This window comes from Phaethon aethereus (assembly GCF_964289735.1).
Source record: "Phaethon aethereus genome assembly, chromosome: 15".
NCBI classification, from domain to species: Eukaryota; Metazoa; Chordata; class Aves; order Phaethontiformes; family Phaethontidae; genus Phaethon; species Phaethon aethereus.
This window is the reverse complement of record NC_138591.1, coordinates 12836770-12852595: the sequence shown is the minus strand read 5'-3', so window position 1 is coordinate 12852595 and position 15826 is coordinate 12836770. Positions and strand designations below refer to the sequence as shown.

The 15826-nt window shown below is 39.5% G+C and overlaps 1 protein-coding gene across 1 annotated transcript in view; it reads right to left on the bottom strand.

Annotated features, from left to right (window-relative positions):
* The window catches only part of GRIN2A (glutamate ionotropic receptor NMDA type subunit 2A), a gene marked incomplete at both ends in the record, with an annotated part of 174296 nt that overhangs the window by 53591 nt on the left and 104879 nt on the right, over positions 1 to 15826 (bottom strand). Inside the window, one exon of the mRNA XM_082006717.1 lies at positions 9461 to 9575. Within this exon, the coding sequence (XP_081862843.1) occupies positions 9461 to 9575 (115 nt within the window). The remainder of the gene's footprint in view (positions 1 to 9460; positions 9576 to 15826) is intronic.

The following is a 15826-nucleotide window of genomic DNA, read 5'->3' as shown; positions in this document are numbered from 1 at the left end:
ATTAAGGTTGGAAAAGACCTTTAAGATCATCAAGTCCAACCCTCAATTCAACACCACCATGCCCAGTAAACCATGTCCTAAAGTGACACATCTATACATTTTTTGAACAATTCCAGTGATGGCGACTCCACCACCTCCCTGGGCAGCCTGTTCCAATGTTTGACCACTCTCTCAGTAAAGAAATTTTACCTAATATCTAGTCTAATCCTCCCCTGGCACAACTTCAGGCCATTTCCTCTCGTCCTATCACTAGTTACTTGGGAGAAGAGACCAAGACCCAATGAAAAAAAAGTATGAGAGAAAGCTATCGATGTCATGAAGAATGGTAGAAAAGACAGAAGAGCTCTGAAAACCCTTGCTGGTGGGCTAAGAATGGCAAATGAGGAAGGGTAGTAATTAGAAAGAGCCTGTAGGTCACTCCTTTTGTTTGGGAAATGTTTCTGTTGGATTTGCTTTTTCTAATTAATATATGGTTAGCAGAGGCATTGGAGCTGCTCTGCTGTGGAAGCTGGACTAACAAGTGAACAGTTTTGATGTTTATTCAGTATTTTGATTTTAAAACAGCTATACTGTTGAAGATTACATGTTGTACTTCTATCATTCTGCTACAGTTCTGAATGATCAAAACACTTTTTTCTTTTACATTTATTTTAAGTGGAGAGTAAAAACTTAGTTTTGTACAATTAAAGCAAATAGTCAAAATATGGGAGGATTTTTATAATTGTATTAGAAGCCTTTTAGGTTGTACAGAATAATTATAGCATTGTTATTAAGAATATGAATTATATTCATTGTTTACACAATGTTTTGTATCTTCATATATTATTTAGTTTTTTCAACAACCTTGTGCAATTGATAGTATCCCTTTTTTACAGCGTGAAGGGTTGAAATGACACAGGAAAGCTGTAGAATAAGCAAAACTAAAACATGAGCAGGTTCCCATCAAAATAAAGAGAGTTTATGAAATTGCATCCATACGTACGTGTCCTGCAGGATTGGCATTTATGTCACTTATGAAAGTCAGATCTAGTATTAGATCCAGTCACTATCCATTTTGAATGCCTTTAAAACCTTCAAATGCTTGGGGTAAAAACCAACAGGTTGTAACAACTACACATGCTCATTTTATTTCAGAACATTATAAAGACATCTGCTTATAAAGTGTAAGAATTTGTGTGCAAACCCAAATGTTGCATCCTTATTCAACACTGACTCTTAAAGTGGCTTACCTATAACAACAAAGCAAAATATCCAAGTTTAAAAAAGCATGCAAGTCCTGGTTTCACCTGTGAAGGTCATTATAAATGCTATAGAGTATGAAAAAGTCCATACGTAAAATATGAAAAGTAGAACATGAAAAGTTCAGTTGCTGCTCTCAGTAGGAGACAACGGTGATATTTGAATAAACCATTTTACAGTGAAATAGTTTATCAACCTGAACAGCTTCAAAATTCAATTGCCTCCAGTGTTTTGCAGCACTCATTTTCAGAGTGTGCTACTCCATGTTCATTAAAGCTACTGATGAAATGAATTTAACGTGGCATCCTTCGACCAAGTTCAAGCATCTAGATTTGAGGTAGAAGGGGTCCGTGTTTAAATTAGCATGCTTACCTACTAATATTGGTATCCCTGCTACAGACACTATGCAACATTTTCTGATTTAAATGACAAATTATTTGAACACTAGAACACACTAACTTGCAGGTTAAACTACAAACCCCCAATGTGGAACAGCAGTGAAGAGTAACTCTACACATTCAGCAGAGACCAGAAACAATTTTCATAGCCAGTCTATCAAAGACCAACAGGTACACAAAAATAAAACAGTGGTGAACTCACATGTAGGATAGAAACACACTGCCTCTCCTGTGGAGTGAAGAATGACTATCTTATTCCTTCATCTGCTGCCTAAAACTCCCTACTTGTACTTGATCAATCTCAAGGGTTCTCTTTGCCATTCAGAAGCTTTTTCTTATCTCCTCAGTCTTCAAGCCATCACTGCTTGGAAAAGGGTATCCAGAGGAAAACAGAGAATTAGAATACTGCACCAACCTGCCAGGTTGCCAAAATTATATTTTGATAGGTGGGGAGATGAGTAGAAGAGAACTTTTCCGAAGATAATTTCCATTGTCCTAATTTCTTGAAAGAAAACAGTTCAGAAAGTGGGCTTTTTACTGTTCAAAATGTAAACCCAGTATTTGAACTAGCTTGTAAACAGAAATAAAGATGTTTTAATAAAGACACTGCACTTATAGTTCCAGACTTGCTATCTAGAAATACATGCTAATTTATCAGAAAATGTAGGGATAAATAAGAGATGGAAGAATTTCAACTACTCCAATCTGTTGTTTTGGGGTTTTTGTTTGGGATCAAATTATTAGAATTTGAAATTTTAACTTTTTTTTCTCTGAAACAGAATGGAAATATTTTTAAGATTTCAAAACTTTGTGTTGGCCAGGGCAATCATTTCCCCTAGCTCCTGGAAGCAAGACTACTGCCCAAGAGAACTCCGCTGAAAGCACAACTCATTAACAGTAGGCGGCCAGAGACACATTCCAACCGCATCAAGAAGAATCTCACGTATTTGAGTTCGTGTGGCAGACCCAGCCATCCTGAATTTAAAATGAAGCCAATATAAGATAAAACATTTATACTCGGTGTAGCCACTCCCTAATGACAAGAAATTTAGCTGTAGATGAATCAGGGCAGTTTGCTCAGGCTCACCTGCATCCCGTTCCTCACCTATTCCGTTCATCTTTCCTGGAAGTTTCAGAATATTTAAGATCCCCACCAGTCCCCACTTCTGTGTATCACAGAGTCATCTTTACCTGCAACCAGGTGCTGTTACAAAATCTCATGTGCTGAGGAATCATTTCCTTAGCACCTCTAGGTACATAGCTATTTTTGTAAAATGTGTTCTTTAAAATCCCTTTTTTCATTTAGGTAACATGACTTTTTTTAGAAGTACATCCATTTAATAGAGCATTAAAGTACAGGAGGAATGTTTGGACTTCTGGATTATGCAACCTGAAAGATGAAACTACTGAACAGTTCAAAGACAGGTCCGAAAATTTGCTTTATGCTCCAACTTTAAACCCAGTTAACTACATTTAGTTACAGTCTATAGCAAGTTGAGCAATGGTGGAGAGAATAGCATGCTTAGAGTGCAAAGAGCACAAAAGTATGTCTAGAAAGAGAAGGCTCCTGCTTAGACCTCCTAAGAATCCAATTAACATTACTAGAGAAATTAAAAGTGAAAATGAGCTTATTCTCAACAGATACAATGGAATATCTGTGTTGCTACATTCAAAAACTGAAGGAGAAGGTAAAACTGCATTAAGAAAGATGTTAAAGTAATAAACACAGTAGCATGTATTTGTAAAACAAACACTTTTAAAAAAGAAAAATCAAGCTGAAAATAACACTCAGAAAAATGCAGACATGCTCCATTATGGAACTGTCAAAAACTGCATACAAATACCTTTCCTCTTCCGGGTGGAAGGGCGACAAAATATCCAGAGATTTATGATACATTTCTGTCATTTCTAGTTAGACTGATAATGATGTGGCCTCGATCCCAGAGAAGTACAGAAGACCCTTACTTGAAAAAAGGGCAATAGAATAATTTTTTGGGAAAGATCCTGCCCCAGATTATAAAAATACTTATTTATGGCCAAAAGACCAGGACACTCATAAAAAGTACAGTTTCAATCAAACCCTTGATTCGCTATTGTAGGTGCAAAACTCAGCTTCGAGTACGGACTTGAAATGGTACATATACCATTGTATTTCTTTTGAACTTGTACAGTCCTTCCTATTTTCTCCATCTTTATATGCAGTCTGGAACATTCCCTTTGCTTTAATCTCTGCAGGACTCGGGAAGGAAAGCAGAAAATAGCTGAGAGCATGGAAGAGCTTGTTTGATGTCAGACTGAATTAGCAATCACAGGGTTCTCATCCACCATTGTCTAAAGCCCCTCACAAACTCACTGTATTACACATGGTTTGACCACCTCACACATGCCTATTTATTTTTTTGAAGATTGCAGACGAGGAGGGTGAGAATAGAGTACTTGGTGTGGTTTTGTGTAACAGTTAGATAAATACAGCTAGCCTAAGACAGACAGACAACTTGCAAAGTTACACATTGCTGTACCTCACGGAGTCACCTCTCCCGCCGCACCCTAATGCAGTCTTTAAATAATACAAGGAGGACTGACATAACCCTGATCACACACCCTCACAGAGACCATCAAATCGGAGAAAAAGAGCGAGGCCATATCCTGAGCAGAGAGAGAAAAGAGCAAAGCGTGTTCTCCCTTGCATGCCAATGCTGGCACGAAAAGAGAGTCTGTCACACCGGCATATCTCACAGAAAACAAACAAATAACTCAGTCCTATCACCCTCTTTTTCCCAGCAGATGGGAACCGTACGCAATACACAGCTATCACCCTTTTGTAAGAACAACGCACTGCCAGGACTATGCAACCAAGCCTTTGAAAAGAGAAAAATTTTCAGGGATGTTCTTTCTACATTATACACACACATACATATTGCAAACATACTTTTTGAGCTGTCTCACTTTTGTGAAGAAAATAACACTGAGCAAATGTAAAATCTACTTTATCTTGCTTTATAGAAAGACTATTTATTACTTTTATTTTATAACACTTTTCCACTTACAAGGAAGAGCTTCTCTGGTAAGTTGTAAGTCAACAAGCAGAAGCCATAAACGGAGTTTGTTGGACTAGCAATGACCGGCAGCTGCAGAACAAAAACCAAAAGGAAAATACTCCCTCCAGGAACAGCAGCTGTTGTACACCTGCTGCTGCAAACCCGGGCGTCGCTTCGCGTTTCTGAAGGTCCAAATTTCACAATGACACTCGAAATTTAAATGACAAAGTATGATGCAAGTACTTTCATGTCTTATTAATAGGGAGTGTTTACAGTCCTGGGTGGCTTTAAGACGTCCACTTAAGGACTTTGAAGTTTTCAAAATCTGATGCAAAATCTCATATGGGGTATGCAAATATACCGCTCTTCCCTCATGGCCGCTCCTTATGCTGACAGGAAGGCACCAGCGCTGCAGCTAGCGGGGCTCAAAGGAAAACACAGTACCCAGAGAGATTATAACAAGCACAGGGAGAAAGAAAAGCTGCCACCTCCTGTAGCCTCATTTTTCAATACAGAATTAGTAATTAGCACTCACCAAATCCTCAGTGGCTGGTACAGTTCGGGTACTGGGAAATGCCCCAAATAACTCTATGCAGCACAAGAGTTCAAACTCATGACAGAGAAGCCATTTTATGAGTTGATTATGTCAATAGAACAGGAAAGAGCTAAACAAATTCCCAGGCTCTCCCTCCACTCCCAGCGAGGGAAGACTTTTTGTCACCTCTGCACTGAGTGACGATCTTGCAACTCTCCAGAAATGTCCAGATGGCCATACCTTTACCTCCAGAGGGGAAGAGCTTCCCTGAAAGTCCTCCTACTCTTTACTCTCCTCTCTAATATTAGATGCAAAGAACAGGAGCAAAGCACACTTCACCACTGCTTTCCATGGTAGCTGAGATTCCTTTACAGCATCGGAGAGGAAGGAACCATCCTCCTTGGGAATACAGGATTTAGGAAATGCTGCACAACAATTGGTGCAATTCAAACAATTCAGTACAGTAAAGGTCAAAGGAAAGGCCTTTAGGCTAAGTAAAAGCTCACTGATACAGAAACAATATGCAATTTTCACTCGACAGTAAGTGTCAGGATAGACATATTTACAGGAAGACTAAATACACTAAGCAACAAGGATGGGAAAAAGAAAATGACAACCCAACAGATGTTAAAGAGTGTGCTGTTTCTGCTATAGGCAAAGATAATATATCATGGTAGGCCACAGAGCTACTGACAAGGGATATACCAGCAAATGGATGATTAGATCATGCAATTTCCTCAGTTCGAGTTAAAATATATGCATTTCTTCACAACTTTTAGGAAATTTCTATCATGAGGCATCAGGATCCTTCAGCTGTCATGACCCCTGCTCTGAAATCAATGGAGATTTCACAAGAAACTACCCTATTCCATCTCAGTGACTTTTTATTATCACAGTGCTCTGACAAAAAGCTCTGTCAGAAATCTGGCCGAGTGTTAGGTTTTTCAGTTCTTGTCCGGTGAAGTTTCAGCTATACCATTAGATATGATAGCCGTCTTTTCTCAGCTATATGACGGTGGAATTTGGTAGCCAGATGGAGCCCTGTGAAGACCTTGGTTCATTTATGCCAGGCAGGAATCATGCACCCTCTGCCCACTCATTCCTACTTAGATACAAATGTGTACAACCTCACACAGAGCTTGTAAATCTGGCATATGCTACTTAACCAGAGCAAAATCAAGTTCTACATTAAATCCTGCACTAATAGAAAGGTAAAGATGATTGGTTACATTTAGACTAAACCTGGATGTAAGTAATGGTTCTTGCAGTGGCATTTGACTAGCAATTGTGCCATGTCGTACCTGTTACTCTTGCTTCCTGTAAAAATTCATTAGCTACAAAAATATAGCACACACGTATCTCACTAATTCACCCAGAATACAGACCACCATGGTACTTTTATCTGTATCTCTCTGGGAGAACGAGTAAAAATTGTTTTTACCCTGGAACTCATCTTTACACGTGGAACACACTCAACTTTAAATGCTATACAGCCCTCCCTACCTTACTTAACACATATGATATGCACAGCTAATTAAACCGCCTCGTTTTTCCACTGCTAATTATATTCTAGTATATGATTTTAATATTGGATTGATTGGTTTTATTTCCAACTTATTAAAAAAAAGACTAGCAGACTGTGAAGTTTGCAACTCAGTGAGGTTAATGGGCCCGGTGAGACGTCCAGCTCACACCTCACGGAGATAAGCTCTATGGGGGAGTTGCAGCTGGTACTGCTGGACCTCTGAGGATTTTTCAGCACTACCACAGTGTTCCTGCAGCGCCTGAGTGATATTTGGGCAACACTGTTAACACTGGCAAATTTATCAACTTTCACTGAAACAAGCACATTAAGCTTGTCTTCTTAAAAATCTCTTGCCTGAGAACAGCAGTCCCTTTGCCTGTCAAGATTAGCGGCAAGAATATGAATGTTGATGTCAGAAGTTTGAGTAGCTGCTTTAGGATCTGTCAAAATATCTTGCTGGATGCCTGCTGAACATGCCCAAAAGTGATTTTCAGTCTTCAAACTATTATCATCCAACCAGCTTTTTTTCAAAATCTGATATGGGACAAATCCCTCAGTCAACCCCATTTATATGCGAGGTTACCACTTCAAAGTTTTGATACTGAGTCATTTGTAAAGGAAAAGGAACTCATTTTCCTAGGGGTAAGATGTATATTCTTCAACTATGGTTGAATAGATTTTCTATAACATCAAGCCTCGAGTCAAGTATATCAATTTTGAGACCAAGGACAAACTGTATTTAAGTAAAAGCAGATTAATATACTAAAACCAAAGAAAATTGAGTTTTAATATTAAATCTTGTTTTTTCAGGACAAAATAGTAAAAAATCATCACATAAACCACAATTAGACTTTCTCACATAAGTAACAAAGTGGCTACCTGCAATATCTATGTACTTTAGTTACATTTCAAGGATTAGCAGGCTGTTGCATTGCCAGTTTTTCATGAGTAAATAATTTAATTAGATTCTAGGACTTCATGTTTTCCATATAGGATTTACGATATTTAATAAGATTTCAACAAAACACTTTTACGATACTCATTGCAATACTGTAATTGGAAGCAAAAGCACGTGCCTGTCTGGAAACTGAAAGCAGGAAATGTCAAATCTCAGATGTGTAATTTTGACAGTTTTGAAGTCGAGCAAAACAGCGCAAAGAGAAAAGAACACGGAGAAAGAAATGGGCTAAGAGATATGGGGTGAGAAACGCAACTTGGAAAGAGTTGCACCAGGGGGTGGGCAAGGGCCTTCTCATATCTCTAAGTCAGAGCGACTGTCCTATTATTTCTGAAGGGCACAGTGACGCTCTGCCGATATAAATGTGGGGTGCCCCGAGATAGTCGAGAGCTACATCCAGCTTGCCAGGATAATTGATTAGTCAGTTTATTTGTCTTCATCCACAGAGGCAGGGATCAGCTTGTGGTCAGAAGAATAATTCTGGTGGTGACAGCCCGTTCTTGGCTGCCTTTCACTTCTTCCCTCTGACACAGTTACATACAGCAAAACCTGCAGCAAACCTTCCATTCACTGACAGGGGAGTCACTTGAAGGTTAAAACAGGCTCAAGTTATTTCTTGGAAATAATGTCAGTTCATAGATCCAGTATTTCTTTGCTGTTAGTTCAGTTTTCAAAAGCATCAAAACAATCTCTCCTTGTCCTTTAAATGATCTCGTTAGAGAAGTTTCAAGGTACAAAATAGATTAAATTATTATACCATAAGCATTGTTGGCTGCCTCTCTAGCCACTTTCTCCCTTTGGTGCCTCATACTAATATTCCCTAAGTAGTATAATATTTTTTCCAGAACATTATGTATGATATGCCGACTGTTGAAGAATTTTAAAATAGGGTAAGAAATTTTCATAATGATTACCGAGCAAAAGATTCCTCCAAAGATTCAGACTGACACATTTGGATAGGATTAAATTTATCCAGAGAATTAAATTTGCATCAAATGAACATAAAGAAATACATAGCATAATCTAGGACTACTCTCTCTGCTTCTGCATGACTAGCATATTTATTGAGATGTCCTTCAGTAATTCTTATTTTGTCATTATTATTCAACATCATGAGGATTCTTGCAGTCTTACAAACTGGAGTTTTAAGTTCATTTTATAGGATCCTAAAACTATAAGAAAAGAGCTCATCGCTTTCAGCAGCAATTTAGGTAATGCAGGATCATGCTTTATGAATTTAAAATAATACTGGTGGATGATATACATGTCTTTTTTCCTATAGTCTCATATTGCAAACAGTTTCTAAGGTCCCCTGTTTTTAAAATACGGGACCACAGATAGCCTTCAAAACTCAGAGCCAAAACAATCGCAGGATGAGGTGAGAGTTTTAAAGAAAAAATGCTCATGATAACACTTTTCTTTTATTACTTGCATATATGATTAACCCTGATAATAAGACACAGAGGATTTTTAAAAAGTATCCATTTTGTTTTAAAAAACTGTAAGAAGAAATGCAAGATGTGTTTCACAGAAATCTTCTGAAATCCATGTAGCAGATCTTCACTGATGTGTTGCTTTCCCTGTTAAAACTCCTTAGACCTACCCAGAATAGGTAAAATTATCTTTTCTGAACTGTTGTGACAAACCCGCTACAGTAGAATATCATCATTGACATCTGTGACGTTAACCTGTCTACTTCTCATTGATAGGGTTCTACCAAGTCTCTCCTACCTCCTCTCACGTCTTTTACCCAGAGGTAATGCTCACCTTTTCCCATTCGCGATCGTTGTTCAGTACTATCACCACCAGCCTGGGGTGTGCCTGATAACCATCTGCTGTGAAGGACAAATCTTTACCTTCCCAAGTCACGTTCATCATAAACCTAGAAGGCAAGGAAAAAAAGTTCATTGAAAAATTAATGAGCTGTCCAACGGTTAATGAGCAAGCTAGTTCAGTCATCAGAACCACTGAAGAAATACATGCACCAAATCCTGCTAATGCTGTGAAAAGCCTACATTTGCAGCATGAGAGTCTGAGCATTTCAAGGCAGTCCATAGCAGAAGACAAAGCAAAAATATTGTTTACATACGACTTTTAATGCAGACATAATTTTTGAAAGCAGCTTCCACATTATGCATGACCTCTACACTCCATGAATAATCTTTCTGGCACTTTGCACCACCTCAACAGTTTTTCAGGACCATTTTAAACCTGTCTATATCAGCCCTGTATGTAACATTACACTATTGTTTCACTCGAGTAATACTCAGAGGTAAGTGCATCTACTCTGGCTTCACCTGTTTAGACCTCCAAGAGTCCTGTCAGCCCTTCCCGACACTGTAGTTATACACAGTGTCTTTGTGACACTTGGATAAATTGCACTAACACCTTCGGCCAAAACCTGACATGAAAACTTTGAAAGGGTCAATAATATTTCAGCTCAGCAATTTCAAAAAGAAAAAAGATCTATGTTTTAAATTTTTTTTGTATTTGAGTTAATTTTAAATGGCTTTCAAAAGATATAGAAACTAATTAGCACTTTGAATAGAAAAAAAAAATAGAGGGACTCAGAACAAAATATGCAGGAAGAAGGAATATTTTTTAATTTTGTTGAAAATGTCAGTTCGACCCCAAATTTCCTGCCTTTAGACTTACCAGTCTGGGCATTGAATCAATAAAACTGTTTATTTACCACAGGCTCTCTGTTCAGCTACAAAAGAGAAGACTTATTTGGCTGAAAATTTTCTCTGAATTTATTTCAACAGAAGGAAATTACTCAGTGCTACAGCAAGAGGTACCTCTCCTAAGATGTGCCACAGAACTGTTGCTTGCTTTCTCTGTTCTCCCGTATTGCCGTGCTAACCCGCATGCCTAAGGACGGAACGCTACTTCTTATTAACAATCCTGTCGTTAGCAATGATTACACCATCTCTGCCGAGTCATTGCTGTGGCCTGGCCTGTGCCACCGACGGCACTGAGGAGGGCTGGAGAACGGCACCGCAGGTGGCCCCACAAACACCAGCCGCAGGCCAGGAGCCCCAGGCAGCCAGGTACTGCAGGGGACCTGACCCACTTGCCGTGGGGACCTGCACTCGCCAGCTTAGAGACACCCTTCAACTCTACAGCGTCCTACAGCTTTTCTAGCCACCGATTTGCCCCGAAGGTCTTAAATTCCTTATTGAGTTTATACTAATTCTAACATAGTCTACCTAGTTTTTCCATTTCCCGATTAGTATGTACAGGTTTTGATTTCTAACTGTTGTTTTCCATTCATCACTGAACCGCGTACCCTCTTTTCCAAAGCATTGTCCTTTTGTTGATTCAGAAATGCCGGCGTTCTGGCCATCTAACAAACTTGGCTTTCCTCAAAAATAATTTTCTCTCAAAATTTTCCACAGATTTATAACATAAATCCATATTTATATTTGCTCCAGTTCCATACAGCTTCAGTGTTTCTCAGTGAGAACAGATTGTTTCCACCACTCGAGGGTCAGAAAGAGTGATGAGAAATTACAGTTTTTATTTAACGTACAAATACAGGGAACTTACTGCTAAGAGTCTGAACTACCACAGCTTACAGGTCAAGCTCCCCAGACGGTGATATTGCAAAAATCTATCATTTTATACATTATCTGAAATTCCCTCACCTAAGAAAATCAGGCATGGAAGGGAAACGAGTATAAGGCCGGTATTGGAATTGGTGTTCTTTGGTCTTGCTGAAAAAAATCAGAACTCCAGACTGTCAGCGTGAGCCTGACAAGGCTATCCCGTGGGTGAGAGGTAAAACTGCCATTCAGAATCTTGGAGAACCCATGGCAATTCCAGAAGATAATGTGCTCTCCTCCTCATATGCATAGTCTGAAGTTAATTGCATTGAATTGCACTGAATTCTCAGTGGTTTTAATTGAATGAATTTCAATCTAAGCTTTCACTAGCTAAAACACTAGCGTCATTCAGTCCCTCAGACAGATGTGTTTTGAAGGGCGTTAAAGTTACTCTAACTAGTCTTCACACATTGTTCTGTAATGTTTTACCCACAAGAAACCGATACTGGTTTACATGTGCTTTTTTTTTTTTTTTGTAGCAGTAGTAGCATGGTCTCATGGTGAATTTGACATAGACAAAATTCTTCAGCTCTACGTTCAAAGGAGAAGGCTTTCTATTGACATAGCTCCCTGAAAATCCCAATAGCAGAAGCACATGAAATAAAAGTAAATAAACCCAGAAGAAATAATGGCATTGTATCATAACACTTAATAATTAAATGCACACTGCCCTAAACAGCCATATTAACATAATTCAGCACTGGTTTGACAGCAATTTGTAAATTCACCCATCGTAATAACTCATATTTTGTGACAGATTTTCAGCGTGAAAATTTTCCCCTTGGCAGAACTTTGCTTTTCAGTTGAACTCATTTCCCATATATTACCTTTTTCATCCAGCACTGACAGAGTTTGCTTGGGAATAAAAAGCTTGTTTGCCACCTTGAGAGCAAGTGGCAAGCCACCAGGCAGAACTTGCTTGTGCATACACATAAGAAACTGGTGTAACATTCACTCACTGCTGAAAGTCAAAAGCACCATGACCCAAGGAATAAAATGCCCAGGAAGCCACCGCAAGGGGAAAACAAGGACATATTGTGAAAACACGCACTGCTTGTAGTTGTACTTCTGCACCCTCCCTCACAGGTTCCCTCCTGATTGATACAGATGAAATAACCCCCTCCAGTGAACATATCATCTTATGGGCCCAGGCAGAAATCACCTCATTTCAAAAAAACTGAAAGCCACACATTTTGTCTCTTCCTAAGGGCTGGACCACAAACATGCACGACGTACTGCATCATGCTTTTGTGTCCAGTTGGGCTTTTAATTACATAGCCATCGGTGATCGGAACTTGAGTTGAACCCTTGTTTTATGTAGTTTGGTAGGATCACTACCCCGGATTTCAGACATCACTCGTCATGTTTTAGGACTGATATGCAAATGCACTAGCCTAGAAGCTAGTCAAGGACCATCACAAGACGCAGTGCTGCTCCAGTGCTCCAAAAAGAAAGATGAACCACAAATCTAAAATGAAAAACTGAACTCTGTTGTATATTTTTAAACGGTGTGAATTTACCAGCCATTTAGTAGTGAAACTCATTTTGCAAGTTAAAAAAGAAAGACCCTAATCTGTAAAAGTCTCTTAAAATTGTATTGTCTGAGTCATATACAAAGGTATCCGTGAGTGATGCAGAATGAGCTACCCCAGTTGCTCAAATTGCAGCAGTAAAAAAGAACTACGAAGAGATTCTTGTTTTCCCAAGCACACTCTTCTGTACAAAATCCATCAACTGCCTGTGTTCTTCAGAAACCAGTGCCTACAGTCTCCACTCTCTTTTGCATTGTTGTTTTCCCTCCACAAAGGAGAGAAGTCCTGCTCAGCTCTTAGTGGCCAAGATCCTAAACTGTTTGTCTCTATGAAAAACAAGCGTGTGCTTCTCTGTTCCTGGTTGGGAAGAGTGAGAAAAGAGATTATTTCTATTATACATTATTTTTATAGAGTTTTAAGCCCAAGATTAATTCTGTGCAAGATGTCGTTGGTTTCTGAATTGGTCAAAATATATTTCTGAAGTAGATTTGGAGTTGCATACTCCTGTTCTTAACTAAATGAGGTGCTTGATTATTTGAGCTGGTTACTTTAAGGGGGTAATTCAGCCTACACCTTGGATTAGTAGTTAATCTGCTTTTATACCTCATTAGTTCTATAACTTTTGCAAAGACAAGAGAGCAGCAGGCCTTGTGATGGTATTGTGATGCTGAAGTCTTAATTAACTTTTGCAAACTGAAGTTTCTGAGTAAGATTTTCCAAGCAATACATGTACGAAAAATGGGATTTTTGGGCAGAAGTTAAACTCTTCTCCCACTGAATCCAAAACAGGTTTTTATCATGCAATGAACCAAGCCTGTACTATATATTTTAAATATTTTTAAACATTTATACAATTCTTTTTTGCTTGTCACCTTCCCCAACAAAACTGAAAAGAGAAGTGTTGAAACACCACAGCAGAACACTGTTCCCGCAGTATTTACAGCAAGCCTTGGAAGCATCAAGGTTGCAAACTGTTCTCAAGGTTTCCAACTTAATTTTTATAGAGCAGGTGGGTTTTCCTACCCTGTAAATATTATATTGCATATTCATTCACTCTAATATCCATTAACAAATGGGAAAATAGCTTTGCCAAATGGATAAGACGTCAATTTTTAGAAGAGTTCAGTTTTTAGAAGACCATTTGCTAGGGTACAATATTGCTGAAACAGAAGCACCTTTCTGGCCAGTCTCCTTACAGAAGACATGGACCTTTTTTGCCCAGAAGGTGTTTGGTAAGGATTTCCCATGCTGTGTGAAAAGAGTTGAAACACCAGCAAAGGTGCAACCACTCCTGGAGCAGAATCTTTGAGACATTCTGCTTCTATGTTATACAACAGCAAAAATGTTTGCAAGCTATGGGGTTTCTTTTGATGTTTACCATATATATGTATATACGTATATGCAAGATACGTATATATTACGTTCCCCTAATAGATGCAAGGAGTTCTGTGGCAAGCATTTTTTTCATGGGAAAAAACCCAACCTATATATATATTATAAAGATCACTTTGCCTCAAAGAAAGATCAACCCTAGCCCCAGCTTCATAAACTTCTGTGGGGCAGGTGAGCAAATGAACAGTGACAGAATGAAAATGCAACAACGCACAGGAGAGCAATCCTGCAAAACTGAAGCGGGTGCGATGTCAGCTCTGGAACCTCTGCAGTGACAGTGCTCAGGGCAGTCCCCACCCAGCAGTACCCTCCCCATTCTGCATCTCTGGGACGCCAGGCAGGGAGCAGCCTCCCAGCTATTCATGTCCTCAGGACGGGCATTCTCATGCCCACCCACGTGTGTCCCAGAGAGCCCTGCAGCACTACTTTACAACTTACTTCTCCCTTAGAGTAAGCTGTGCTTACTCCTGGTCCCCCATTAAGAGTAGTGAGTCGAGAGACTTAGTCCCTTGTTTCTCCTTTTCAGGGTAACTTCTGCCACAGGCAACAGCGTACGAACGAGTCGCTGAATCAACCGGCTTCTCTGGGGGAAAGCCAAGTTGAGGGCAGACCCTGGCCAGAAGGCAAGGGAAACGGCGATTTTTGAGATTCATGGGGCTAGAAGTCAAAAATGTGGAATACAGTCTGGTACCATCCCTCAGAAGGGTTGCACAGCCTCGAGGAAGCGCTGCTGTAGAGACAGGGTAAAGCTAGCCTACATATTGAAGCGGCAGCACTCTGCGCTCGCTGCGGCCAAACAGGTCTACTTATGCTTAAAATAAAACTGAAATACTCTTCTAGAAAGATGCAAGGATCACAGCATTAAAAAGAAGTCATATGTACAAAAATAATTCTACAAATATGAAAAAATTTAGGACATCTAGAAAAGACCTGGATTTTTAAAGCTAGCAATTGCGTGCGTGTACATACACAGACCCTTGGAGTCCTTGGAGCAATGCGAGAAATTAAAACTTGTCAATTAATTGATCCATTAAAAATAAATGGATACAATGTAGTTGTGATAATTATTACACATATGACAAAAAATGTTCTCACCAAAACTAATACAGAAAAAAAAAATCCCTGTTCTTCCCTCCAAACAGTTTGTTTTGATGTTTGCTCCATTTTTCTCTATTTTATGTTTATTTTCTTTCCATCTGTCCACTGAAATATGAATGTGAAACCGTCTGTGCTAGGATCAAGTTGTGTAACAGAACACAATTAGTAACAACAGCTGCTTTTCCTATAGGAAGGATCCTTTGGTTTCTCCCCTGCCAAGGTTTAAGCCTCTTCTCCACTAACCGCTTTTCATAACATTACAGCATCTACCGATAAATAAATTGCTAGATTGGCGGGGGCAACGTTATGTTTTGAATTCCCAGGGTTACCTTTAAAACCTTCACTCTGGCAGGTGTGAGTGTGATCACGGGAGAAACTGCTCCAAGCTCCAGCCCGGCAAAGCACCAGGGGCTCCGCGAGTGCGCCCGGAGGGACGGCGGGGCACGGGGGGAGAGCCAGTCAGGGGGGCTGCAGGACGGAGGGGCTGCACACCAGAGGGGAATTAC